Genomic DNA, 27,492 nt, shown 5'->3' with positions numbered 1-27,492 from the left:
GCGGGCAGCGGGGAGGCAGGGACAGGAGCCACCGTGGTACGGTTCCCTTCCGAGAGATGAGCCAGCAGATTCAGAGAAGCCAGGGCTGACGCCCAAGACACAGCTGGTGAGCAGAGCATCTAGAATCTAGACTGTGTTTCTCGGGTAAGACAGGCGAGCACAGAGCCCCACACCACGTGACCTCACCCGGAGCCAACCCTAGCCCCACCGCTACCATGAGAGCGTGCGGAAAGGACCAAGCCCCCCGAGAACCATACAGAACAGCGCCTTTCCAGCGAGGAGCTCAGAAAGCTGCTCGAGGATCTGGGTCTGGAGCTGCCTGTTCCCGTGGCCGACGACAGGTCAGAGAGGGGTACGCCCGTATGGGGCAGAGACGTCTGCCTCCTCCAGAGGTGCTGCGGGGCCAGCTGGGTAAAGTATAAAGTTCCTACACAAAGGCGCAGGGTATTTTCCTAATCCTTCAAGAACCTAAGATCAACATCTTGTGTCTGACTTAAGGGCCTGGCTACAGAGGAGGCGCGGCCAGGTACTGGTGACTTCCGGCTGCTCCCCAGCTCAAGAGGGGGTCTGTGATGACCATTTTGAGATCCCTTAGCAGGGACACTTCTCAGCCCCCCAGGGTAACCTGCCTCCGACTAGTCAGCACTGGTGCTAGGTGACGACCTGGGGGGAAGAGTCAGGGCTGCCTCCCTAGCACCCGAAGTTCATTCAGCCCATGGGGAGGAGGTGAAGGCACCTGGGCAACCACAGCCGAAGAGCAGTCACCTCCCCGGGCTTGGAGGGGCTCCCCTCGGACATCGGTGAAGCAGCGGAGCAGGCGGCGGCAGGGGCTGCCCCAGAGGCGGCTGCTCGGTGGACGCGCTCTAAGAGCTGGAAGGCCACACCGAGACTCTGGAGAGGCTTTCACAGCTTATAATTCAGTACTCCCATGCAATTCTCTTTCCTGACCAGAGGGAAAAGCGGAAAACAAGCAGGAGAGGACAGCAAGCAGCCCTCGCTTCTCCTCAGGCGGGCCGCGGGCCGCGAGCTAAACCACCTCCTCTCCAGCTCTGGCCTCTGCCGTACGCCCCCGGCACTACCCCACGGCTCTGTTTCAAAGAGTCTCATCTCAGGCAAAGCCCTGGACAGAAATAGAATCCTCTAGCTTACAGTCCAGTCAGCTTTCCCTCAGGGTGTGTCCCGAGACACCCGGGGACAGATTCTGGGGGCGGGGGAGCGGGAACACACTGCAAAGCACACTTCTGCAAGCCCCTAGGCCTCGGGGGTCCGGAGGAGCCCGGTCTAGTGAGCTGAGACACTGGGGAGGGGCAGGCATCCCAGGTCAGCTCCGGGCTGGCTGCTGCCTCCTCCCTAACCAGCATTCGTGACTGCTCATCCGCTACAGACAGGGCAGGGCGCATCCTGCCGCTCGAGCAAGAGACTTACAGACAACTGTTAGGGAGCTCATCCGGGAAGCTGAAAGGGAGGGAGGAGTCTGTGTGCAGGACAGCCCGCTCCTGAATACTGCCACAGCCCGTGACCATCTGCCAGCTGCCAAAGTCTGTGGAGAGAGAGGATCCGGGCAGGGGATGGTCCACTGATCTGGGGCAGAGAAGAGAGAGAGGGGAGACGATGCACAGTCAGTCACAGGCCTGACAGCAGAGGCCCTGGAGGGGGAGTCAGGGGCTACGATGGCGCTGGACCACGGCCGCGAGGTTCTGCCGGAGCATCTGTAAAGTCAACCACTTTCTCCCGAAGTGCAAAAACAGCTGGGCAGGTTGTGACCGAGAGAGAACAGACCGCAAGGCAGGTGCAGCTGTGAGGTCAATGCTTGGTGCAAGGAGTTATGGGGGCAAAAGAAGAAGAGCAAAGCATGGTGACAGGAAGTGAACCAGCAACCAAAGCCTGCGGCCAGGACAAGCCGATCTTGGTGGCTGACAGCACAATCTCGACAGCACCAGAAGGAGAGGAGGGCTGGGCGCCTCAGGAACCAGGGAGGCAGGATCACCTCATTATTTCCGAGCAAGCGTGCGGCAGGGTGGGCACTGCAGAACTGAGGGGCCGCGGGGCCCGAGGCCCTAGCAGAGTGAGAGAACAAGCACCGGGGGACCGGAGAGGGTGACGACCTAGATTGAGGGGTGAGTCACTGAGAGCCCCGAGGTCCCCGACCTCCGCAGCGCCCTGCCGGCAGCCATAGTTTGTATTCACAAGCACCAGCCCGGCAAGCTCACTGGCTCTGCCCAGAGGGAAGGGATGAATCAGGCAGGCAACTGACAGCTTCATCAAGCCCTGTTCAGACGAGGTCTGGGGGCGCAGGGAGAGGAAAGCGGGACTGGGAATCTACCATGGCCACCTCCTCCCCACTCACAGCCGGCCCTCTCCGCGGTCTCTGGGCAGGCCAGCTGCTGGGGGTGGGGAGAGACAGGCGACATCAAACAAGGCCTCCCATCAGCAGTCCCAGGTCCCGGTCCCCAGAGGTACATTATCTTTGATGCTTGACCCTTTATTCTTTAATTCAGGAATAGCAGACAGCGCGCCTGTAGGGACCCAGAACCAGAGCAGAAGCATGAATAGTGATGTAGGGGGTGGGGCACAGAGAACAACATTCACTGACCTTGGGCCACCCCGCCGGCAGCCCCCGGGGCTTCCAGTCCGAGGAGCGTGCCCAGCTGCGTCAGAGCAACCGCCTTATCCTCACGCACCTGGACACCTCAGGGGCACCCCTGTCCAGACACTGTATTTCTGGAGGTCCTTAACCACCCCCAACTTGGAGGCGGAGAAGTGGCTGCCCAGAGCGGTGAAGGCGAGGACACTAAAGCCGAGTCTGATTCCAGGGCTGCACTACAACAGCAGCACCCAGAGAGCAGGGCAAACAGATGGCTCTCTGTGCCGGAGTCGCCGCCGACAGGAACCCCCTGCAACAGAACCACTCACCACACGCATCATTCCTGCTCCGCTCAAGGAGCCGCGGGCCGGCAGCATTAGGGAGGCCAGAACAGCGTCTGCTATTCGGGGGAAGCCCCTCGCACCAGACAGAGCAAGCTTCCTGGTTTTCTTGCTGGAGACTTGTGGTAAGCGCCAGGCAGGTTGCACCCCAAGGACACAGCTACCCAGGACAGGGCAAGCCATGTGCCACCTGCTGGTGCCTGCCCTGCGCCTCTCCAGGTCGTGCCGGGGCCGGCAGCCAGCACCACCCCTGAGGGGCAACACGGCCCCACGGATTTCATCTACCGCTCAAACTTCTGGGCAGAGTTTCTTTTCTAGTTTCACAGTTTGCGTGGAAAAACCTGCCAAATCCAGGGTCGAGGGGAGGGAATGGAGGGACGCCAAGCTGCGCAGGCCGGGTGGGGGTGGCCCTCCTGGCACCGGGACGCGGGATTCTTACGCCAGCCCCAGGCCACCAGAGACGAACAGCTCCAGTGGGAAGAGAAAGGATGGATGAACTGTGGTGAGAGAGGCCCCCCTTCCTCCCTCACCCCGTAAGGACCCTTCAAGGCCAGTCCCTTGCCTTAAAGCCCCCAGGCGACAGCTGTGGGACGGAGAAAGCAGCAGAGAGCGCAGCCGGGGTGTGGCCCCAGAGGACACAAAGCGAGCAGCTTTGTCCAAGTTCCCAATCAATCTCCCTACTTGATGTTTTTTGTCAAGGAAAGGACTGCAAAGCAGAGGTTCAACTACTCCTGGGGCTGAGAGCAAGGAAGGGGCTGTCCTAAGCAGGGAGGTGCTGGAAGCGCTAGCCTGGTTAGCTGGCTACAGGGGGCGCCTGGAGGAAAGCGGCATCACCAGAGGAAGCACCTGCACCTGTCCAGTGACCGGGGGGACGGAACACCCCTGGGTCTGCCTGAGCACACTGGAAACTCAACCAGCTGTGACGGGGCCCCAGAGCCCCGGGGCGTACGCTTACTCAAATGCAGTCAGAGCAGCAGAGAGCCCGGTGCCGCCTCCTCCAGTCTCCTACCTACAGGGAGTGGGCATGGGCCAAGCGAGCTTCAAACTGGAGAACTCATGAGGTCATCTGTCCACACGCCTGGGGCTCAGCGAGCTCAGACCTCTGCCCAGGAGGCTGGCGTCCTGGCCACACAGCTCTCCCTTAAGAGGGTTATGGTCTAGGCCTCTCTCCACAGCACCAAGAGTAACTCCCACGCCGCTCACCTCCCACCAGGCACCCATTGTGGGCCCACCCAGGCAGGTGTCCACTTGGAAGAGACATGACACCCACACAAGCAGAGCTGGCCGAACCCACAGCTGCGGCAAGAAGAAAAGATGTGGCCTAAGGTAACTGGTCTGGCCTTTGAGCTGGCTGCCCAGTGCCCTGATTGTGACTGGCAAGGACAGGTTCTTCACCACGGCTACAGCTTACAGTGTTCGTCGAAGGGAGGAATATTCACTGTGTCCCAGGTGCTTTGTGCCACAAGCTCATTTAAACCCAAGCTTAGGTTTTAGTGACCCTGGGGTCATCCTTTCATTTGGTGATGGGACGAGCAAGCGGAGTTCAGAAAGGAAGTGATTTTTCTGAATCACAAATCTCAAGGAGGGGCAAAGATGGGCTAGAACCCATGGCATGGGATAAAGCCCAGGCTAGCCCCAGGATGCAATGCCCTTCCTCCCGAAAGGGGTATGGGGGTCGGCGGACCTCAGAGGTTCACATATGGGCACGTAACCTCCAGCTTCCTCTCTATGGCTAGGAAGGGGCCCTCACACAATCCCTGGATCTGAAAAAAGAGGTCTTCCAGGAGCTACTAGCCACCGCGAGGGCAGCCGGCCGGGAGAGCAGCCGGCACGCGGACGGAGGTGGGGGGAGAGAACCACAGGGAGACGGGGTCGGAGCCTTGATCAGGCCGCACCTGAAGGCATCTTCCCACGAGACTCCCCAGTGAACTGATACTTTACTTTTAAAACTGTCTGAGGTTGGTTTTCTGTTACTTTCATCTGAAAACAACCGGGATGATGGCTGGTACAGGAGGCTCGACAACACACAGCAAGGAAGGACCGAGGAGTTGTTCCTCAGCCTGATGACGCAGAAGAGAAAATACAAGCCCAAAAGCATCAAGTGGAATTTCTGAAATCTCATAAGGAACGCATGTTTGAGCCAAGACCTAGAACCCCAGGCTGAGGCTGGGGTGTCACCTAGTCTAAGCCTACCTCCACCAACCCCCCAGGCATCCAGACGGTGGTCCCACAGCCTCTGCCAAGAGTCGGGTCTTAGGGAAGAATCCTTCAGTTCCACAAGTGCCTGAATCAGAGTAAGTGACTTCAGAGAGAGCTAGGACAGATTTCTGACCAGATGCAGATGTCTGCAACAAGAAACATCACTTCCCACCAACCTGATCTTTAAACATGGGAGCCCCCACACACCTGTCTGGATGTGACACAACTAGGGGCGTGTGCCTTCCTGCAGTAGCCCAAGGAGAGCTCTCTCGGTGTACCACCTTTTCTCTTCTGGGCTTCAAGCTGGAAATGCTTTTAGGCTTTTCACCACTCATCCCTGGAGCAAGAGCACGTCAAACATAGGCCTGGAGCCCCACGTGTTACAGAACACAGTCTGGCTCCTCTGCCTCATGAAACACCCCAGGACAGGGCTCACTGCTTACGATGAGCAGTTAGTAGAGGGCCGAGGCTGGGAGCAGCAGACAGCTAGCCGCTCGCTCAGGTTGGCTCCTGGGTCACCGTTCAGCTGTCCACCAGGTTGCTGGGGGCCCCTCAGCCAACTTCATCTGCATATTAGGCAGCTTGTCTTCAAGCTGGGTTCAGGGGTGGCACTACCCACCTCCTTGGGCATGGGCAGTGCAGTGCTAGCAACCCCACTACCCCTCAAGATGCCCGATTCTGGAGCAGAGACCAGGTCACAGAGAGCTTGGCCACTGACCGGCAGTGCTCCGGGAGGCACGGGGGCACGGGGCCTGCCTCTACCCACAGCGCCATGGCTGATGGGAGATGTAACTGGCCCAGAAATGCAGCCCGGTCAGAAGGTGCCACCACGGCAGCCAGTAATGAAAAAGCCACCAGTCTCCCTGTTGTAGGGGATGGGGCTGGATAAGAAGCAGCGCCCCGCGGAACAAACTTTCTAGCCCAACACCTACTTCTTCACTGAAAAAATCCCCGCCCCCCTTTCTTGCATCGAGAAGTCCTGTTGTAAGAGAGAGGCAAGAACTCACACTATGGGGCAGTTCTGGCGCTCACAGAGAGCTTCGCTGAAGGGTTTCTTCCCACACAGCCCCCACTGCACGGGGAGGCTGACTGGCTGCTGTTACCTAAGAGAGCCCGGGAAGCTAATGACGGGACCCCTCGGGCACTTTAAGATAAAAGAGACTAAATTAATTTTATTGTTAATGGAAATACATAATTAGAATGTTCCAAATCTGAATAATCTAGTCTTTGAAAACCTCTGGCAAACAGGCATCCAATCTAGAACCTTCTTCCCTGGCCAGCCCAGAGGGAAGAGCACACTAGCGCAGAGCACACTAGCAAATCCCTCACAGCAGCCCACCCCATCTCTCCCGGACCTTGAGTCAGCGATCCTGGCCTAGAGAAGGCCCTGGCACACAGGGCTGCAAGGCCAGGAGGACACCCCCACCCCTCCTCTTCTGAGGAGCTTCGCAAGGGAGGGGTCTTGGTGGCTTATCCCAGACTGAACCTGCCGGCACAGGCAGAGACCCCTTGCCGAGACGGAGCAAGCACCCAAAGACTGGAAAGTAGGATCTTCGGTAGGACCAAGGGAAGCAGGTGATGGGAAGGGTCGTGGAGTGCTGCCTCAGCGGGGCCCGCCCACCCCCGCAGTCCCATAGTTGGGACAGGGAGTACACAGAAGACGAGGAACTTCTGGCTTTCCTCCCCAGGAGTTCACCAATGCCGCACAGGCAGATAATGTGGCAGGGACGATGAGCCAAAGCTCTAGCCCAGAATCGCGGGGGTCCTACGGGGCCACAGCCGCCCGAGCACCTGAGGGAAGGCAGGTGTGCAAGAGAGTGGCATGGCAGTGGGCACACAGGGTGCTGACGAGCACAGGCACGTGGGCCCATCTGCCTGGCAGGATCTGCTTAGCCGCCTCCACCAAAGCGCCCGTGGGGCCAGAGGGTCGTGGCCTTGGTTTCGCAGACTCCGCTACAGCACCCTCAGGTACGTCAGTGTCCCTGGCAGCGCCCCGTGGGGAGGCTCACCTTAAGGGTGTGCCGCTGGAGCCAAGTCACAGCTGCGGGGCTCGGCTCCCGAGGGGATGATGCGCTCCCCCCGGGCCCCCAGGGTCCGCGCCTGCCCCCGGGGATAAACCAGAGGATGATGATGGGAGAAGAATTTCAGAAGTTTCATAGTCTCCCTAATATTAATTTGGGGTTCAGTTTGCTCCATGGTAACAGGGCTCGGTACAAGGAAGGACCTGCAGCTTCTGGCGCCAGGCCATGACAGAGCTGGGCAGACTCCAGCTCTTGCACTTTTCTGTTAAACGCCTTTCCTCCCTGGAATTTATCAAAGACCTCTGAAGTCCCACACTGCTCGGTTCTCTCCAGAAGAGCCGGCCATCCTTAAGGCTTGAGAAAAGAAAGCAATTCACAAGATTCTTCCTTATGAAGTGGAGGTAGGGCGAAAGGGAAAAAGTCACATCGGGCCTGTCAGGAAGTGTTTCCCCAACGCCAGACCTTCCTGTCATCCTAACCCCCGCTCGCTGTTGAGCTTTAATCTCGCCTGGGGAGCAGGACCCCGGCAACACCCCAGCCACACCTGTACACCCGGGCAGAGCTGCGCTGTTCTGCGGGAGCCCCCCGAAGTCGGCCCCACGCAATACTAGCTTAGCTCTCTGTTGTCTGTTCTCCTCACTATCCAATTCACACAGGAAAGGGGGAGCCAGAGGGATGCAGGGGATCCAGCTCCATCTCCAAATCAGAGTGTGGAGTCCACGAGGCCTGGGCCCTACCACAGGCAGTAGGCAAAGGCAGCTCCCCCCATCCCCTCATACCACAACCACGACGTCTTCTGATTCCTGATCTGCCCGAGCTCTAGGAAGGAGGAGCCTCCAACCACTGTATACACCAGCTCGTGCTCTGCACCCAAACTTCAGCACATCCTCCAAAGAGTGGGTGGGCCTGCTCGCCCCTGACCTCCCAGGCACCGTGCCCAGGCCACATGCCGGACCCTGAGGCACCACAGAGGCACCTGCTCGAGTGCCGGATCCTCTTCTCCCACCTCACTACCAGGGGAGGGCTAGCCGCCTCCACCGTGGGGGCGTTGGCGCTCCTCACCTGGGTTTGGGGACTTCCAGGGGACTGCTACCCATCCTGAAAAAGTTGTCAGAATGGTTTGAGGATGAGGAGCTGGAAGACCTGGCTTCCGCCAGCCCCTGCTGGGAGGGCAGGCGTTCCTCCGCGGGCTGCGGCCGGCTCCAGAGCACGCCCTGTGGAGAGGACGAGTGGCTCTTCCTCCTGCAGCACAAGAGCGGGATGCTGGTCACGGGGCGGCCCAGGAAGCCCTCTGCCCTGGGAACAGGCATGTGGGGGTGGGCACTCGTCCGCACCCACTCTGCGGGAGCCCCGGCAGCCAGGGCTGGTCTTCATGGAGGGGCGGCGGCGCCCTAACGCCAGCCTCCTGACCGTGGTGCTCGCATCGGAAAAGGGGCTCCTCACAGTGCAGTTCCCAGTCCTCCCCCCATATGCAAACTCTCGAGTCATTTGACCAGGGAGGAAAACTCATCGGGTTCTCGGACTTGATCACATTCGCAAGGAGGTGGCCCTCGAGCAAGCTCCCAATTCCTGAACATCTTGCATTCACCTTCTATTTTCTCCTTTTTTGTCAACCAGCTTCATACCTTCCAGGCAACCCAGCCCTCAGGGAGTCCCCTCGACACCAACCTCCCCCACCCCGCTGTCAGCCCAGTGCCGCAGCTCCTTCCTTCATCCCGCAGGGAGTCCTGGCCCTGCACGCTCCAGGGCCACCAAGGGCAGTGCCCACACCAACCAGATGGTCGGTCTCCAAGGCGCCCCCCCAGACAGCGGGGCACGGAGTTGAAGCCCTCAGCCTACTGTCAGGGGCTCCTTTGTTCTGGAAGCTCCCTGGAGCTGGCTACAGCTGCGCGCAAGCTGCGCTCCGGGCTGGCCCCTCACCAAGCTGCCTGAGTCTGTGCTCCTGCGGGGACCAGCTCCACAGTCTCATAGGTGAAGCTCCCGGCGGCGCCTGGGGAGCTCTCCATGACCAGGGAGAAGTCGCTGCCAAGGCTGGTGGTGCTGCCACGGTCTCTCCGTCCTAAAGAAACCAGCATCAGCAGTCAATACAGTATTTTCTCTCATGACTGATCCCCCACCTCTTCCACACCATACAGCTAAAAAGAAGCTTCTAGAACAAGTAGTTCCCATGTGCCCTAAACTCAGAAAGATGCACAGAGTAAAGGAAATCTGCTAAGGCCTGGAACTCACTCAGCATGCAGATATCTTCCAGGGTGAAGCCATCCCGGGTGGGCAAACTCTTCCTCCTACAAACAGAACCCAGAACAGTGAATTCCAGATTGGACTGGGCTCTCTGTCCACCCAGGAAAGCGGCTCACGGACACAGGTCCTACTTAGAGTGTCACAAAATACGAGGCCCACTTCTGGGACCCACCCATCCTGGCTCCGTCCAAGATATGTGCAGAGATTGCTACGGCCTGTAAGGCCTGCCTCCTCCCTGTCAGCTTGGCCCTTCAGACCTCAAGTTCAGCCCAGCCCACCAGGAGCTTAGATTCAAAGGCAAGGGAGCTCAGAACATGCCAGGAGTGGGTCCGAGGCAACTGTCGAGGCGAGATGGCTGGAAGCAGGCCCCGCTCTCTGGTGGGGGCTGCTAGGAAATGCAGCAGCCCAGGGAGGGCAGCGACGAACTCAGCAGAACCAGCTGCCCCAGGGCGGGTGTGGACTTGCCGTTCCATGCAGCAATGCACCTGCTTTCCTAGTCACCAGAGACCACTCATCCCCAAAATCTTTCCACTAGGAAGACTGCAGGTGGCCACCCAGTCCCGCCTTCCTGCTGAAGGGCTCCTTCACCTACTGGCCCTCACCAGGGATACCTACCCCGGCCTTAGAAAGTGGGGGGGGGGGTGTAAGGAGGGAGGCCAGCCTGCCAAGCACGCCAAGCACGCAGGGAAGCAGGGCAAGGATAAGATGGTAAGCACGATCCCGCCTGCCTGCCTGCCCTTCCCAGAGTGCCACGGGCCCAGTGAGAGTGGCGGGTCTGCCTTACCTCTGTGTCTTCAGAGCAGAGAACTCCTCAGAGATGATATGCTTCAAAAAATTGAAGCAGAAAAAGAAAATCTGAAAGAGAAAAGCAGCACACCGTGAGAACGATCGGGGTGGGGGGGGCCTAGGTGGCAGACTTCTCAGAGAAAAGCTGGTCACTCCGCTCCATCCCCCCACAGTGGACGGCTTCTGCTGTGGGGACCCCACTGCACTTGCCGGTCTATAAACAGTATGGGTGCGGGGAGGGCCTGGCAGGCCAGGCGAATGATGCAATGGGCGAGGAAAGCAGCTACTGTGTTTCCTTCCTGGGGCTGCGAGAGGGTGACCCAGTGGGGATTTTTCAAACCACCCCACTTTATTTCACTAACTCGTCCCTTGGAGAAGTACCCGCAGTATCCCAGACCCCATAAGGTTTCCTCCAGGAAGAGGGGAGGGAGGGGCCTGCTACCTAAGTGTCTTCACCACAGACCTCTTAGTCATCGACATGCTGTGTCTGTGGAAACAAGGTTCAGGGCAGGGGACAGGGTGGTGGTCACTCTTCCTTGACTTTTTTGGTTCTAATTTTTAAAGGTCAGTGCCTTGAGTGTGATGTGGACATAAAAGCCCAAACCCTGATGCCCAGCCCCTCCACTCTGAAGAGACCCTGTGGGGGGATGGAGCGGAGTGTCCAGGGCTTCAATGTAGACCCCACAGGCTCACCCTGGCCCAGTCTCTGAAGGCAGACTCTAGCCCGCTTTGGGGGTTGCGGGGACAGAGTGGAGGGCAGAATGTTCTGGAGCAAGAGCAAATCTCCAAATAAGAGGCTGCAAAAGGGCCCTCCAGGCTGATTTCAATTCCAAACTCGCTGCCTCTGACAGAGTTCATGGAGGCCTCTGAGGAACAGGCTTATGAGCTCTGCAGCCCTGGCAGATGCGATAAGTGCTCAGAAGCAGAGATTTGGAAGGGGAGAGCAGCAGCTGAGAGGGAGGAACAAAAGGAGGAGACATAAGATAAGATGCCCAGAAAGAAGGCAGCCTCAGGAGGATGAAAGAGGCTTCAGGAAAATGGGGGGGGGAGGGAGGTGGCGGAGAGAAAGCCGACACCCTGTTGTGGCTCCCAGCCGGGCATCCGAGCTGCTTCTCTTGGCGAGGCCAGACTGTCGGCACCAGAGGCTCAAGGTTAATCACATCACGCAAGGTCACAGAGGTACTCAGTGGAACAACTAGGGTTCAAGTTCAGGCCTGACTGTGGGTCTGGGTGCAGGGAAACGAGTGCACCGAGCAAGCAGGGATGGAGAAAAGTGGCAGGAAGGACGGGGCGTGGGGGGCAGAGAGGAGGAAGGCGGGACCGTTTCCAGACAGGAGGGGCCCTGGAGCCTGCTGGCTGTGCCCAGGCTGAGCTGGGCTGGGGGAGAGCAGCGAGGGCAGGGCCTTGCTTTGCAGATGGCCCTGGAGCTTACAAGTTGCTGATGATTGTGAAGAGAAAGAGAATGCGGCAGAGCTGCTGGATTCAGCTGTAAGGAGATGGCGGGGGGGGAGAGGGGGGTTTGGGTTGTATGGAAAAGGACTTGTAAATTGGTTCCAGAGCTGAGCTCAGAAAACAAGGACAACCCTAGGGATGACAGCAAAGAGAAGAAAGGGGACGAGGACCAACACACAAGGTCACGGGCAGCCTTGGGGGCAAGCCTCGCCTCCGCTGTGCAGGCTGTGCAGGCGAGGAGGCGAGGCCAGGACTGGCGCGGGAGTGCTGCTGCCTTCCCATCCTGCTGTGCGGTCCCAGCGCCAGTGGGCCGGGAAACACCCTGAAGTGCGGACACCAAACAGCCCGTCATTCTGTCCCTCTCAGCAAGAGCACCTGAGTCTTCAGAGGCCTGCTATGTGCCCGCAGGCCCGGGCGGCACCCACCTCCTCTCCTTTGCTGAGCCGGTCTACCAACATGTGCCTGCAACAAGAGGGCAGCAGGTCAGACACGCAGCAGCCCCGAGACAGGAGGCCAACGGGGGACCCCGGCCCGGAAAACGCACGGCTCTGGCTCCACAGATTCAGCTGGGGCCCGATGAGCACCTTCGGTCCCAAAGGGACGGGTCTGTGCTCACCTTTGACCCCACATAGGAAGCACCCCACCCCTGCACGCACAGAAACACAGTGCTCAAGGCACCGCCCCGCCCCCTGACATTCCCAGAGGCTCACCCGAAGAGGAACCAGTCGTAGGCCACGGTTAGATAGAGGATTTCAGCAGGCTTCAGGGACGTGTGGATGAGCCCGTCCTGCAGAGATGCCGCAGAGGCACCCATGTCAGAAGGCTACCCCCCCACCCCCAACACAGAGCCCTCACCCCGTCAGGAGCTGAACCGCAGTGACAGACCCCGGCGGCCAGGCTGCCCAGCGCCCCCAGCCCCTGCTCTCAACACGCGGGAGTCCCTTACCCCCATATCTGTCCTACTTTCCGGAGACAGTCCCAATGCTCCGGGGCCCTGGTAGGGCCCCGCGTGCTCCCACCCGCGGCCCAGCAACATACTCACAGCCCACAAGGAAAGGCGCAGCAGGGAGATGAAGAGGGGGGTGCGGTCCCAGCCTGAGATGCAGTGCACCAACAGCCCGCTGTCATCTGTGGGACACGCGACAGGAGGCCCCGAAGAGAGGGACATGGGCTCATGAGACGGGGTGGGCCACCCCCTTGGCCTGTTAGTCAGGTCACCCCCAGCCTTCCTCTTCCCAGCGGGCCTCCCCAACATTCTTCTCCAACCTCATCTCAGAAGAGTGGGTGGCGGCACTGGCCTCTGTTCACACCACGCCTTCCTTCTGGCTACAGTTCTTGGGGCTTCCAGGGAGCCAGTTCAGTTGGAGCGTGACTCAGGCAGGGCTGACCGGCATGCCCTGGCCAGTGCTTCCCAGAGGGCAGGACAGGTCAACACTGTGCAGGGCCACCCCAGGCGTGCAGGGCATATAGGACCCTTGGCCAACTGGCATAATGTGAGCGATTGCCCTTCTCCCCCAGTTCTTCAGAAGCCCCTGAGGGACAGCACCGCCCCAGGCAGGGAGCCACTGCCACCCTTGGGCAGGCAGGCATGGGGTGATTCTGCAAATGTGGCCCTGGTGAGTGTTCAAGGATGGGCATGGGTGCTGGGACAGAGGCAGCTCTCTTGTGGGGCAGTCAGAGGTGGGAAGCCGTTGGAACGGTGGCTGGCGTGAAGCTAACTAGACAGCAGGCATGGGAAACAAAGAGGTGTTCCGTGATGGTCAGCAGGCACCTGTCACTGCGCTTGGGCCTTCTTGCTTTAGAAGCCAACACGGTCCCACTTGTTCAGGCCAGTGTGACCCAGCGCAGCCCACAGGAGTCCTGACGGCAGACAGCCCAAGCCTGCCCTAGAGACACCGAGGCCAGAGAGCGAGCCTGGGAGCAGGCCCTACGCAGCTGGGCCTGGCTCTCTCATCTTCCTGACTTAGAAGGGCTGAAACCAGCCCCACATACAAAACCGACGCTCAAAGCTTGAAGGTCAGCTCGCCTGGGCAGAGGCCCCTGCCTGTGCTTCAGATGGTAGCAAGGTACTAATTTTGCCTTCTAGGGACTTGAGGACGTGGAATAAAACTGCCAATGGACCAGGAAATACCCAAACCCTCCTCCCTTCGAGCAAAGGCAGGTGTGCGGCCCGCAAGCACACGTGCCTGTTGTGGTCTGGAACCCGGGAGGCCGTGGGCACGGATGTGGACTCACCGTCACTGTTGATTATGGAAAGCAGCAGTTTCAGGTAGTTTTGTGTTTGTTGCACCAGGTCCCAACTCTGCAGGAGAAAAAGGATAAAAGGATCTAGAAATAGATATTTGACTCAGACTGGGCCTTTAAACATGTTTAAAAAGGGAAAAATGCCAGGAGCTATTCTGAGTGACAAGTGCCCAAGGCTCCTGGTCACAGGCCGTTAAGTGCCAAATCCTGGATAATCGAGACTCCAGGCCCCACTCCAGCTCCTCCCCCTCTGCCTGGGCCCTGGCTCACTTTAACCCCAGCGAGGTTGAGGAAGGGAAAGCAGAGCCAGACAACATGGCTCCAGGCCTACAGCAGCAGCCACGAAGCAACCACATGCGGGCCTCCTTGGCGGAGGTTGGCCAGGGACTCGGCAGTAGAGGAGCCTGACCCTGTGGCCGCTGCTGCCAAGCGCAAGAGTCCTTCCTTCATGTGCCACCACATCACAAACCAGGGACACATCACCCTCCTCCACCAGGTTTCATTTCCTTCTCCCTGCCAGTCACCGCACAGCCCATCTTTTAATGAATAATAAATGTTGTCTGTTTGGAAACAATCTTTTAAGACAAGAGGCCCACGAGGTGGGAGATGGAAAATAAAAGCTTTAAAGAGAGGGTTCTCCCTGTGGCTGTCTCCTCTGCCAGGCCGGTCTAGAACAGATGCTCCGAGAAACTGTGCACTAGGAATTGGAATTCGGGGGAGGGCAGGGCTGGTCCAGTTAGCTCTGCGGCCCCCCTCTTGCTGGGGACAGCCTCACACACAACTGCTTATCTGTGTTCTGGGGCGCTACAGAGGCCCGCGAAAGCCAGCGAGGGCGCTTCCCAGGGGGGAGGGTGAACACAGCACCTGTAACTGGAATGGATTTCCCAAGAATTTAAAACAGGTTCATTTACCTGACCCTCCACAGCCTCTGGAGAGTGCTGACCCACTTTCAACAGCTCCAGAGGCAGCGGCTGCAGCTGCGCTAATAAAGCCGCCAGCAGCAGCACAGGGTCCCAGCTCATCTGGCGAGATGTGGCTCACACCAGAGCCAAGAGGGCTCCTCCGAGCTGTGATTCCCGCAGGAGGAAGCGGCGCAGGGGGCGGGCCCTCCATGGAGCAGAGCCCAGGGCAGGGCAGGGGGCCTGCACCCGCAGGGGAGGGCAGGGAGTCAGCAGGCACTGGGGCCTGTGGTGCAGCCCAGGCGGCTACAGAGGGACAGCGAAGACCAGGGAGAGGCGCAGATTCATTGCCGGGCGGGAGAGGACCACAGGTTGGGGAGCACGGGGGAGGTCCGGGCCCCAGTGGCACAGCTAAGCTAAGCTGGGGGCTGACCCCTCCCCACCGCCAGAGGCAGAGTTTATGGTTTGGGTCACCTGCCGGCAGCTGGATGTTTCCTCCAGTGCTAGAGACTCAGCCACGCATGGAGAGGACCACGGCAGGTGAGGCAAGGCGGGAAAGCCAAGGCTCCTCTCCGACTCTCACCTCCATGGCTCCTCAGTGTCTCTGGGCACAACGCTGAGCACTGTGCTTCGGTTTCTATGCTGCAGCGCGCTCCCGAGGCTGCTGACCCGCCCAGCTCAATGATCTCTCTGGAATCTTTCTCTGTGACCAGTGGTCAGCCCCTGCTACGCAGGCGGTGCCACTGCAGCCTCTTTCCCAGACTGAGCCCTGGGAGGTCAAGGTGGTTTTCGCATCCGGGCAGCTCCAGGGCTAAGTGCTTAGGGACTGGAACACCCACAGACCATTCATGGTCAGGGGGTGCTTGAGAAGTAGCCACTGGAAGGGGGTTTAGGGCACAGGGAGAACAAACCAACCTCTACGCGAGTCAACCCCTGAAGGTACTGTCAACCCCAATTTCCAAGGGAAATGAGGTCATTTGCTGAGGCCACCGAGTCTTTTGAGACAGGCCAAGCAAGCGGAGGCCTGGGCCGGGGTTTCTGCTAAGCAGAGCTCCTGCTTACACACAGGGCCTCTTCCCTGAGGGACACACATCCCTGGCAGGGTCAACACACTGAGCCCCTACAGTCACAGCTTTCGGTGGGTAAATAGCTCCTCTGATCTGGTTGTATCTGTACAAGGAGAAAATAGAGATAGAAGGAACGAGAGAAAGGGAGGCTTGCATAGGGCCTGGCTGAGACTCTGCAGACCACAAATGAAGTTGGAAGCTTGTAGTTTCTTTTGGCTACTCAATCTGGGGCTTGAAAGCAGGGAGAGCACCCCACCTATTCCTTCTCCAGGCTTCCAGGACATGACTGGCTGGCTCTCCTTCCTCATGCTCCCTTTTTTGTGGAAACACCTGCACAGGCAAGACCTGACACCACTCAGACGTGTTCAAATAGCACCTGCTCTGCGATCAGGGCCTACACGCACAAGACAAGAGCCAGCACGCCCCGCCCTTCCAGAACCCCACCATCACAACAACAAAATGCAAGGTGCCAGGGGAGCATGCTGCTGCCTAACGGGAGGGCCAGGCTCAGAGAGGGGGCCTGTCTGGGTGGGGCTGTCCAGGCCCGGGGGAGAGAAAGGCAGATGGGCAGGACATCGCTAGGTATTCACTGGCTCTAGCTTCTATGCTGGGGGAGTGCAGATCGGTGTTCCCCGTCCTCTTGGAGCTAAGCCCACGAGGATGGGGAAGCAGATCGCTCATCACTGACTACAGCTCAGTGGAAAATTCCATGAGTTCAGTAGATGCCGGCATGTCACCTGTGGGGCAGGGGAGGGGCCAATCAGGAAGTCTTCTGGAGAGTACACCTGAGCCAGATCCTCGGCTGTGCGTCAGCTGATAAGGCAGCCAGGCAAAGCAGGCAGATGTGGGTGGGTGGGAAGAGGCTGGGGAGGGGGAGACCTCGATGGCCTCTGGGCTTGTGCGGGCCAGACAGGGTGGGGAAGGGCCTGTCTGGTGGGCAGGGCCATTCCACAGGGAGGGTCGCAGGGGAGAGGGCACAAGGGAAGTAATTTTAAAGTTTCTATAACCAAATGAGGTCAGGCAGCTCTGCGCTGCTTCTGGCAGAACACGCATTTAAAAGGAAAAATGAGAAAAGTCAGTAAGCCCAGAGCTGCAAAAGCAGCCTCCACAGGGTCCTCTGAAATGAGAACCCCCAGTGGACACAAGTCTCTGATGGAGTCACGTTCAGAAAGTGTTGGTTTCTGCGCCGGGAGCAAATTACAAGTGTTAAAACAGGTAAGCCAGACCTCCCTCCCAAGACGGTGGCGGCCACAGTGTCCTCTGGGCCCCTCCCTGATGTGCCTGCTCAGCCCGGCCCCTCACCTGATACTGGCTCCAGTCAATATTCAGAGAGCAAGTCAGGAAGTCAGGGATGCTCAGTGGGGCATCAACGTAGTCCTGAGGACAGAAAGACACCCGTGAGAGGCAGGCTGGCTGCTGGGGGACCCCATGTGACTGGGCAGGCAGTCCCCCTACAGGGCTCACCTCCTCTGACCAGATGCCAGGAGTGACAGCTTAAAAAAATCAGAGACCCGATTACCCGGATGGAGCTTTTCTCCCTCAGCTTTGAGTGTCTGCTACCCACGCAGGGACACCCCCCACACAGGGACACCCCCCACGCAGGGACACCCCCCACCCAGACCCCGCCTCCCCGGGCTCCCGGGGCTGCTCCCACGGCCACAGGGGGAGTGAAATGCTGCATCCACAGGGACAGTGGAACGAGGAGGAAGGACTTTTCCTATCGGTCCCTGAAAACTCCTTTAAAGAAAGGAGGGAACTATCGGGGGAAAGGAAAGTGATGTGCCAAGACTCTGGAAAGTAGATACGCGGAGATAAGGGAGAGAAAATGATGAGACTCGGGGGACAGAAGAGGAAAAACGGGGTTGCTGGCCCCCAAAGACCAGCTGTTCTCTACTGTCTCCCTTTAAAAGAAACGCAAAACCAAGCCGAGGAGGGCTGCTGCTCATACCTGATTCCAGTTAAAAATGAGCCCTTCAGCTATGTAATCCCGATCCTTATATTCCTTGAAAAATTCACAGCCTGGAAAAGAAAGGCCGAGATATAACACCACCCTTCCTGGCCCCCGGGCTCCCGCGACGCTCTGGCTGGGCCAGGGCCCGGTGCTGCCGGAGCAAGCTGGCCACCAGGGCACACGCGTCTCACACTGAGGGCCTCCGGTGACGCCGCGGCTGGCCGGTGGGACTGGGCAGGTGACAGCCTCCCCCGTGAGCGACACCTGCGCACTTCCTCGCGCCTCCCCATCTGTGGTCGTGGCGCCGTCACTTCTCCCTCATTCAGGACCCCGTCTTACCCATCCCTGCAGCCCCAACGGCCAGCAAGCAAAAAAAGCCTGGCTTACCATCCGGGCGCTGGCAGCACCTTCGCAGCAACGTCTTTAGTTACAGAGGATCACGAACCCAGCCCTCTAGCACCAGCCCAGCAAGCGGTCAGGGGAGGGCTGCATGTGGCCACATACGAGGAGGGACCTCACACGTGCCAGAAAAGTAACAGGTGTTCGAGAGACAAGGCCTTCACCCACAGAGCTGCCAGGAGGAGCATTTCTGGATCATTCATGAGAAGCTTTGTAAGCAGCGCCGGCAGCCAGCCCTCGGAAGTCCAGAGACAGACGGGGGCGCGAACAGAGCTCTGGCCACAGGCCCAGGCTCACAGCCCAGCTCTTCCCTCAGCTGTGACTGCACCCAGGTTGTTTGACGTTTCTAAGCCTTGATGTTCTCATTTGTAAAAGGTGGCTTACAGGCGGCCTCCCTGGGGGCGCAGGGGTTAAAGTCTCAGCACTATCAGCAGCCACTGCAGCACGAGTTTGATCCCAGGCCAGCGAGCAACCCACACGGTGCAGCAGACCTCTCCTGTCTCTCCGCTGTTCCCCTCAGCAGTGTGTTTCAGTAGATCTGCCTATTCTGTTCCCCACTGTCTCCAGTGAGTCCTCTCACACCCCACACCTCTGGCCTGTACCCCAGCTCTTGTATGCATTAAAAAAATAATAAATAAAAGGTGGTCACAGCTGAAGCAATACACCACCTCACACAGCACTGGTGCAAGTGGCACCCGAATGACAGTGCAGTTAATGCCGCTGCCAGAGCCCACATGCCAGCCCCACGACTGCAGTCAACGCCTGGCTCACAGAGGACGGGTGGCCGCCTCCAAGCACAGTGAGCACCCCGGGGTCACCATGGTTCTCGTCACAAGGGTGGAGAAGGCCCATGGAGAGCAGCGCTTGTGGTTTCTCTCAGGACCCACCCCAGCTCCTGAGAGCTTGTGCCTTAGACACACACACTCTGGCGACGTCCCCACAGGCAACGAAGGAGCTGTCCAAGATCTGTGGAAGTGGCCACAGGTCAATCAAATTCACAAGGAACTCTCCCGCAGCTCTCGACTACGCTCCTGTCTAAGACCACCCTGGGGCCAACAGGACGGCTCCTTTGGAGGCCCCGCCTGCGCGTTCTGTAGAGTCGCGCCGCATCCCACACACGCTGCTGCTCTCTGACCCCCAGGCCTCGCTGCCGAGGAGTGAGGAGATGGTCTTCAACTACAACACTCAGCCTGCTCTCGGGGGCCTCACTGGGAGAAAGAAGAAATATATGAGACAGAGGCCCTGAGCTTGTGAGCCCAGTGTTAGAAAAGACACCAATTATCTCCCAGCGCTCCTGTGAAGTGCTCTGTTTTCCCCGACTCGGGCTGAACAAATCAACATCGCAGGCTCCAGTTGAGCTCAGACCAGCCTATGACGCAGAAGCAATCTTCGCAAGAAATGGATAGAATTAAAATAGACTCAGTACCCAGGGCAATGCCTGCCGCTCATTACCTGAACAGGCCTCTGAGTGCGCCGAGAGGCGAGAGGGACGGGGCCAGAAGGGAGTGAGCGCAGCCACTCACGCAAGGAGAAAACCAACAAGGCCTGTGCAGTGCAGTTTCGGGCCCCGTCTGCGTTGGCGCCCTGACGTGTTTTAGAACACTTCTCGCGCTCCAGCCCAAGCCCAAGCGAGCTGACACAGAACCGACACCAACACGGTTCCCGTCCAGGTTCCTGACGAGGCCCTGAAATGGCGGCGAAGCGTATTCACAACCCGTTTGCATAATGGCGATTTGCTGCTCTCTTGATATGAGACAGTTGCAGGCACATGAAGAAATCCGAGAACCCAAGTAAACCAAGTCAACAGGGCCCCTCTGACGTTTGCCTGGGTGTGCTCTGGATCGCCCTCGCTTGGTGATCTTTACTCACTCCTCTTGCCCGACCCTCCCAGGAGTACCGACAAATCTGGAGAACAGGGGAGAAACCCACAGATCTTATCCTAGCAGTGTGGCTCCTTCCCTTCTCCCCATTTCTGTAGGCACGTCTCCCCTTGCATGGCTGAGGTTGTGCTACAGAATTCTGTATCCTGCTTAGACCTTAACTGTCTTCCGCATTAAAAGCTGAAGTGTCTGTGTGACGACGGAAGATTCCATTCCATCGGCAGCTGTACCGCCGCTCACAGAATTACACCCTGATCGACAGGCACACCCCCCAGGTTCTGCTAGTACAGACAGACATCAAGATACCATCTCAGCCCCAAGTCAGCTGGATTACGCCCTAGTCAGTAACTGGGTCAAAGGGTGTTAACATCTGGGGAGGCTTAAGACGAGGCACCGAGCTACAGGAGGAAGAATGCGCCACTGCTCGGCCGATAGTGGTTCCAAGCTGCTGGCAACATTCTCCCCAAACCAAGTCCTACGGGAACCCTAACACCAAGTGCCGCAGGCTGCCCTGAGAGCACTTCAGACTGGATCCCGCGGCCCGTCCTGGGAGGCAGGAGCTTGGTGGGAAAACCAGCGGGGGCTCCAGTGTAGGCGTCCCGTGTGGGACACTCGCGTCACCTGTGACTGAGCTGTCAAGTCCACAACACCGTCACCGCCTTTGGCTCTGTCCCACCAGGACGAGGCGCCACCCGAGCCTCCCCTCCCGTGTAGCCGTGTCGGCCCAGCACTGTCAGGGGCGCATCTGGCACTTTCCCCTGAAAGAAGCATCATTATCTCTGTGACTGAAATGGGTACTCAGAAGGGCTCAGGGACTTGCTCAAGGGCACACAGAGCAGGGCTAGGACTCACGCCCAGCTTTCCACGGCGCCAAGCGCGAAGCTGGCAGAGCAGAGAGAACAGCCAGGCGGAGGCCACGCTGAGAGTGCCAGGCACTCAGGGCTTGCAGTCTGCGTAGCGCCCGCTCACACCGATGAGGATGCCCTACCCACCAGGCGGGAGACGAAACCTGGGGTTTAATGAGAAGGCTCCCCGGCTCCACAGCAGCCTGCCGTTAGCTGTGTGGCCCCAAGATGAGGAGACACATCCAGCAGAGGACTGCGGGCAGATCTGGGGCTGAGAAGCAGGAGAGAAGCTTCAAGGGGAAAGAGGGCACTCCCTGCTGTCGGATGGTTCTCACGCTGATGTTAGGACTTTGACCTCCCCGGCTGAAGCAGGAGACACCCAAAAAAGGGATCAACTCAGCTTTAGAATCTAGTGCAGAGAATACCATGCTGGCCAGAGGCCATGGCGAGTCTGTGCACCAGAGGAAAATGCAGGTGCATGCACACCCAAGGGCTCTCAGGGCTCTGCAGCACGCAGAGGCCCCTGTACAACCACGGTCGGCTGACCAGGGCAATGACATCCTTCCACCACCGCCATGATAAATAACTGCGAGCCAGACTGAGCTAATAAGCTGCGCCAAGGTCTGACACCTGAGAAAACTTGAGGCTAGGAGAGAAGTGACTTGCTCCAGGGGTTATAGTGAGCACCTGAGCCAGACCTCTGTCCCCAGATTCTCTGAATGGAAAGCGCCTTCCAGAACACTGTCCAGCCCTACGTGGGAGAGCCTATGACTGGGGCCACAGTTTCCTCTGCTGAATGACAAACTCCTCCTGGAAAATTCCTGGGGCACCGACAGACTTAAGCGTAGGTGGTCTGGATGGTCTCCAAGTGCCCCCAGTCCTGGCTGGCACGTGGCTGGTCCCTGGCAAGAAGGCCCTACCTGGATACGGGATGGAGAGGAGGGTGAAGTCAGCATAGCGCTGGGCCTTGTCCACCTTCTCGGAGGAGGTTACACTGCAAGACAGGACACAAGTTGTTATGGCATCAACGTGCGTGCCCCATTCCCCAGTGAGTGTGGCAACCTAAAGTGGACCTCCTGGGAAAGACACTACTCTTCTGGGCGAGGGATGAGTCCCTTCAGCAGCACTTACTTGAAGCAATTAGGAACCCCAACTTCCAGCCCCTCGCTGACCATGCCTACCAGGGAGGGCCCCTCCCTCAAATGCTGGCGCCTGGTGCCACATAACCCCCACCTGCGCCCCACCACAAAGGCAGCAGCCTCCGACTCAGAGGGTAGAGGGAGACGTAGCCAAGTCACCAACACTGGCCAAAGGGACGGCCTGAACCCCCAGTGCTGGCAGGACACGCCGTGAAAGGGAAGGACCTGGGACGACCCTGACAGACGAAGGGAGGAATGGCCAGCACTATGCCGGCATCTGCAGCGGGCCGAGCTGCACTTAGCGTTAGTGTGCCTGGTTTTCTGAAAGAATCTCTAAGGAGGATGAAAAGTCAGTATTTTAAAATGATAAAATTTGGGGGCCTCCCTGGTGGTGCAAGGGGTTAAGACGCAGCACTATGAAGCTGTCCGCAGCCTCTGCAGCACAAGTTTGATCCCCGGCCAGGCAGGAGACCCACAGGGCGCAGCAGGGCAGATGACCCACAGGGCGCACCTCTCCTGTCTGGCCCGCTGCTCCCCTCAGCAGTGTATCTGTGGATCTGCCTGTTCTGTTCCCCACAGTGTCTCTGGTGAATCCTCTCACACACACACACCCCACCCCCAGCCTGTAACCTAGCTCTTGTATGCACAAATAAATCTTTTTTAAAAAATGATAAAATTTGGAAAGATGACCATTTCATCACCTGAACCCAGGTTCCATTTTTTAAAATTCTGCCATTATATGAAGATCTGGTCCACACTGGGTGTTTGTTACACAGCAGCAGGCGCCTGCAGTATATTGGGGACACACTGAGCTTTCTGGATTCCATTTTAAAGAGCTCTAATATGCCAGAAGCAAGACAGAACTTGCGGCCGGGGGCGAGGAGCAGGGGGAGACATGACTTCCATGGTGAAGAAGAGAAGGCGGCAGGAGTGCACCGAAGAGAGGCCCCAGACCTCAGGCACTACCCAGATGACCTTGAGCGAGTTGAGTTACTCAACCTCCCTGCACTGCAGTTTTCCTGCCTGCAGGAGGGGCTGTTGGAAGAGACCGTGAGAAGACGCAGCCCGAGGGTGAGGCCTGCACTTGGTGGGTGCTGGCTCCCCTCCACAGAGCATATCATGTACCGGCCTGGGGTATGTGCCCAGTACTTACTTCAGGCCGAACTTCACCTTCTTGTTCTCCACCATCAGGTCACAGATGTACTTGACAGACAGGTACCGAAGCAGCTTGATGTCATAGCCTCGGACCTTATCAAAGAGGTGAGTTTCGGAACTTCTAAAAGGAGAGACAGAGGAGAAGCTGCACAGCACATTCTCGGGGGCGGGGGGGGGGCGCGGGTCTTCAAGCAAGTAGAGATGTCACTGGCAAGAACTTTTGTTCCTTTTCCCCAAAAACTGCAGGGAGGACCAAGATAAGTCGACTGGTCCTGGGGAAGGTGCTGAGAAGGTGACTTTCCAAGAGATTACCCCGCTCTCTGGAACACATTTCAAAGAGGAGCAATTTGCAGCCGGGAACTGACCCAGGGCTTTCTGGCACTGCTTGACATTAAGCCAGAAGACTCAAGATAATCTCTGAGTTTTAAAAAGCAGCAAGCTGGCGGCTGATCATCTTTGAGCCTCCATCAGAGTTTATCTCCGTCCACCCACCTCCCTTTCCCCTATTTCTGACCATTTTTTGCCACATGATTTGCTCATAATGTAACAGACTGGAATTCTTCCTGGGAGATGGACATCTTAGTTATCTGATTAATTGCAAATACTAACAAGTGAATTCCCTCCACTTAGCAGGGCTTGAAGCAAGGAGAAAGATAAAAGTTTCCTAATCCCCAGGCTGCCTTTTGATCAGCTGCAGACATACAGGCAATGTGGAACAAGTAAATAGTCACTGGCAATTTTTTTTCATGTCCACTGATCTGATGTCCCCAGCAGCCTCCTAGCCAAAAATCCTGCAGGCTCTGGAGATGGCCAGGCCAAGGTAGAGGTCGTCTACTCTCCGGGAAGAGCTGAGCATTCCTGAACACAAGCCAGAGGTGCTGCTCTCAGAACCAGAGGCCGAGCCGGGCACAGTGAGACGCCGGCCCATGCGCCATGCCGTGATTTGGGGCAGCTGATGTTACTAGAGTGTGCATTCCAGAGATGCCAGGTGCCAGCTAGACACTTTTTATGTGCTACAAACCATGCACAGGAGCTTTTCCTAAATCTCCTACAGTGCTGTTTTCTGAAAACATCTGGGAAGGAGGCAAGAGCGCTCCCTCCCTAATGGGGGTCTTAGCTACTTATTGGTGTTAAGCTTTGTGAAGGGACCAATCATGCAACTGTGGAACTTCTAGTCTCTACATCGTCCAAGGGGGAGCTGTGTCCCTTAGCCCGAGATGAGCACCACGTATGCCAGGTGACACATGGAGAGCTTGCTGTCAGAGGCCTGGCAACCCAGGGCTGAAGACACACACAGATGTCTAGGCCGTTTCGGGTCTGTGGTGCCAGGAGCTGTGGCGTGACATTCTCTCTGGGACCCTGATGCACAACCAGGATGGATATAGACTGCTCAGGTATTCAAGAAGAGTCTGCCTTGGTGTGAAGCTACCCAAGGTCTTCCATAACTTTATTCCAGGGGCACAGATTTGGCAGTGGGAGGAAGGAAGCCAATCCACTCACCTGGACCAGTATGACAAAGGCCAGCACTGGCCAGACACCCTGTCCCTAACACAAGCCCAGACCCACAGTGACCTGGTACTGACCGAAGAACACAGTCCTCCTCCGTGACGTCCTCCACATCTGCCCAGGCATCATCAGCACCCCCTGCCGGAGAGACCCGTCTGTGAGCACTGAGGCCGAGGCCCAGGGATCCCCAAAAGGCCGTCCCCAGCCCCACCCTTGGGACAGCTCTATCCTCTCTTTCCGTGCCCGATGCCCGGAAATCATCTTCACCCCAAGCACCAACTCGGGTGATGGGAGGCAGAGGCCCAGGTCACCCCCAGCTCACCACACCTCCACCTGCGCCGCTGTGAGCGGGCAGCTACTCCTACAACCTCTCAGTAATAGAAGAAGCAGCTCAGTACTTACCTGAGAAAATATAGTTGTAGCCAGTGCGTCCATACAGCTCCCCCCACCCCGCCAGCGTGGCTGACCTGCAAATGTGCTGGAAAGAAACAGTGTTGTCAAGGCCAGGTGGTTCTGGGTGTTTTGGCTTTGTCTCCTCCTCCCTTCTCACGTTTCATGGAGCTATAACTGACACGTGTAAGTTAAGGTGTGCAGTATGCAGATCTGACAGACATATGCTGCAAAGTCACCGCCGTCACGGCGCTACCTAACACCTCCATGTCACTAGTGCCGTCTCTCTGCTGCGAAAACACTCAAGATCTATTTGCTCCACAACTTTCAAGTACATACAACAGGCTGGACAGATCTCTGTGCCGCATGTCAGGTCCCCAGAACTGCATCCTCCCATAATTGGAAGTCCATGCCCCCTGGCCACCGTGCAGATGCTTTTCTCAGGGACGCACAGAAGCAACGCCTGGCACTTCTGATACTCCCAGGCCAACAAAACAAGCCCAGGAGCACTCCCCCAAGCCCTGTCCCTCAGAGCCACAGTGGCCAGTGTGGGTATGTCTAGAACACCGCTCAAGGGGGCATCTTTCAAGCAAGAGGCACCGGAACACCACTGCCACAGAGAGGAGATGACACGCACGGGTGTGCGGTCTGGTGGGCGTCGCGTGTGCATGCGGCCTGCGGGTGCGGCGCTGGAGCAGTCGGGCCGTCCTCGCCCTGAATTCTCACGAGCCCACGAGGTAGCAGTGGGGTGGCAGGCACTTCTGCTGCTTTACAGAGGAAGAGAAAAGGAACAGGCACGGGGAGGGGAGCGACAGAAAAGGCCTTACATGCGGGGAAGCGGGAACTCCACCGAGAGCCCTGCCTCCGAAGCCTGCTGACCGCTCACGTCAGCTCAGGGCCAGCAGCCCCTGCAGAGGCCAATGGGGAGAAACACCGCAGCTTTTTTTTTTTTTTTTAAAGCAAGTCTCTCTACGCTGCATCAAGGAAACGCAGTAACCCACGATGCTTACATATTCTTTTGCTCTTTTCCTCATCACTGAAGCACCACTTGGAGAGCTAGAATTCTAGAAACCACAGACAACAGGCACACACTTCAGTATCTAATTTTAAGGCGGCCTCTGTAAGTAAGCTGTGTCAGAGGGGACCCAGCGGGGCTGGGCAGTGGGAGGCAAACTAGCCCAGAGGTCAGCTCATGCCAGGGTCGAAGCGGGCGAGGCGGGGACACAGTCCCGCCACACTGGGGAGCCACATGGGAACAGAGAGGGTGAGACTCCTTTCGGAACAGGTCACACAGGCTGGCAGTGTAAAGTGGGTCCCTGAAGACTGCAAGATCCTGCTTGAAGGCTTCTCCTCTAATGGGAAGGAAACAGCTTTGCCGCCATAGGGGTGTAGGTGGGAGCCTCTGGGTCACCCCCTGCTCTCCAAGGCTTAGCCGCCTGGGCAGAAGGCAGGTAACATAAATGAGCCCTGGATGCGGCAAGGGCAGGGTGGGGTACTGGTCAGCGCTGGGAGCAAGAACCAGTTCATGGGAGCCTGTCCTGGAAGCCTCCGGACGACCTGGGCAGATTCCTGGCTTCCGCGGGGCAAATCCTGGTGGGAGCTGCTGGGCTTCTCTGATCTGAGAGCATGAAAAACTGATGAAAACCATAAACTGTCTCCAGAAAAACAGGTAGACCCATAGCTGACCAGCAGTTCCAGGGGTTACTGGGCTCTCCCAAGTTCATTGTGGATCTGGGCCCCTGTGATGAGCCTCTGCTCGAAGTGGGTATTAGGAGCAGGAAAGTGTCAACCCAGGCCCCTGAGGCCCAGAAGTCGAGGGCGCGCGACTCGCCTGTCACCTGCCAGCCTCCCTGTCCTCCCATTGTTGAAGCTGCTAACACCAAGTCCTGCTCTTCTTTGCATTTTTCCTGTTAAATCCCTTCAGAGCAGATGCACACGCTCTCTTCGGCGTTCATCTCTTGAGACCGCTTCCTGAATTTTCCTCAAGGTTCAGATGCCTCTCTCTGCGCGCAGTTCTCCCGCATCCCTTTGCTCTGTCCGTCTGTTAGTAACTGAGCAGCCAAACCTGAGCCTAGAGAACGTGTCCGCTTGAGAAGAGCAGGGAAGGCAGCCAGCCCCCCGCGGGGACACAAAACTCTGCAGGAAGGTCCCGAGCCAGCAGCCCCGTACCCCACCGCACACCCTGACTGCCGATGCCGCTCCTGGCCTGGTTCTGACTCCTGAGCTATCTGCACTTTAAGTTCAGCTCTTCACAGAAATCACTCTGGATGTCTTCCATGTACCTAATCAGGAGACCTCAAATTCTGCATTAGGAATACTGTTCTATTGGATTTGCTAAGAGTAACCAAAGCCGGGCACACAGAATAAAGGTGGCCAACCTCTGGTGCCCAACT

General features: G+C 57.8%; 1 protein-coding gene across 3 annotated transcripts in view; it reads right to left on the bottom strand.

Annotated features, from left to right (window-relative positions):
• Nucleotides 1-27,492, bottom strand: part of MTMR14 (myotubularin related protein 14) — a 40,251-nt gene that overhangs the window by 2,125 nt on the left and 10,634 nt on the right. The window contains exons 4-18 of one of the 3 annotated variants that reach the window (XM_037522265.2): nt 25,112-25,187; nt 24,787-24,847; nt 23,202-23,324; nt 21,830-21,903; nt 17,783-17,853; nt 17,137-17,211; nt 13,860-13,926; nt 12,667-12,752; nt 12,335-12,411; nt 12,050-12,086; nt 10,171-10,241; nt 9,375-9,430; nt 9,066-9,204; nt 8,208-8,387; nt 1,426-1,581 (exon numbers count right to left, since the gene is read on the bottom strand). In XM_037522265.2, the coding sequence (XP_037378162.1) occupies nt 1,426-1,581; nt 8,208-8,387; nt 9,066-9,204; nt 9,375-9,430; nt 10,171-10,241; nt 12,050-12,086; nt 12,335-12,411; nt 12,667-12,752; nt 13,860-13,926; nt 17,137-17,211; nt 17,783-17,853; nt 21,830-21,903; nt 23,202-23,324; nt 24,787-24,847; nt 25,112-25,187 (1,349 nt within the window). The remainder of the gene's footprint in view (nt 1-1,425; nt 1,582-8,207; nt 8,388-9,065; nt 9,205-9,374; nt 9,431-10,170; nt 10,242-12,049; nt 12,087-12,334; nt 12,412-12,666; nt 12,753-13,859; nt 13,927-17,136; nt 17,212-17,782; nt 17,854-21,829; nt 21,904-23,201; nt 23,325-24,786; nt 24,848-25,111; nt 25,188-27,492) is intronic. The other 2 variants (XM_037522286.2, XM_037522275.2) reach the window with 2 other exon arrangements.

The sequence above is a fragment of the Talpa occidentalis genome, unplaced genomic scaffold (assembly GCF_014898055.3).
Source record: "Talpa occidentalis isolate TD23 unplaced genomic scaffold, MPIMG_talOcc4v2.1 talOcc4.10, whole genome shotgun sequence".
NCBI classification, from domain to species: domain Eukaryota; kingdom Metazoa; phylum Chordata; class Mammalia; order Eulipotyphla; family Talpidae; genus Talpa; species Talpa occidentalis.
The sequence above is the reverse complement of the archived record's forward strand: the minus strand, read 5'-3'. Positions and strand labels throughout refer to the sequence as shown.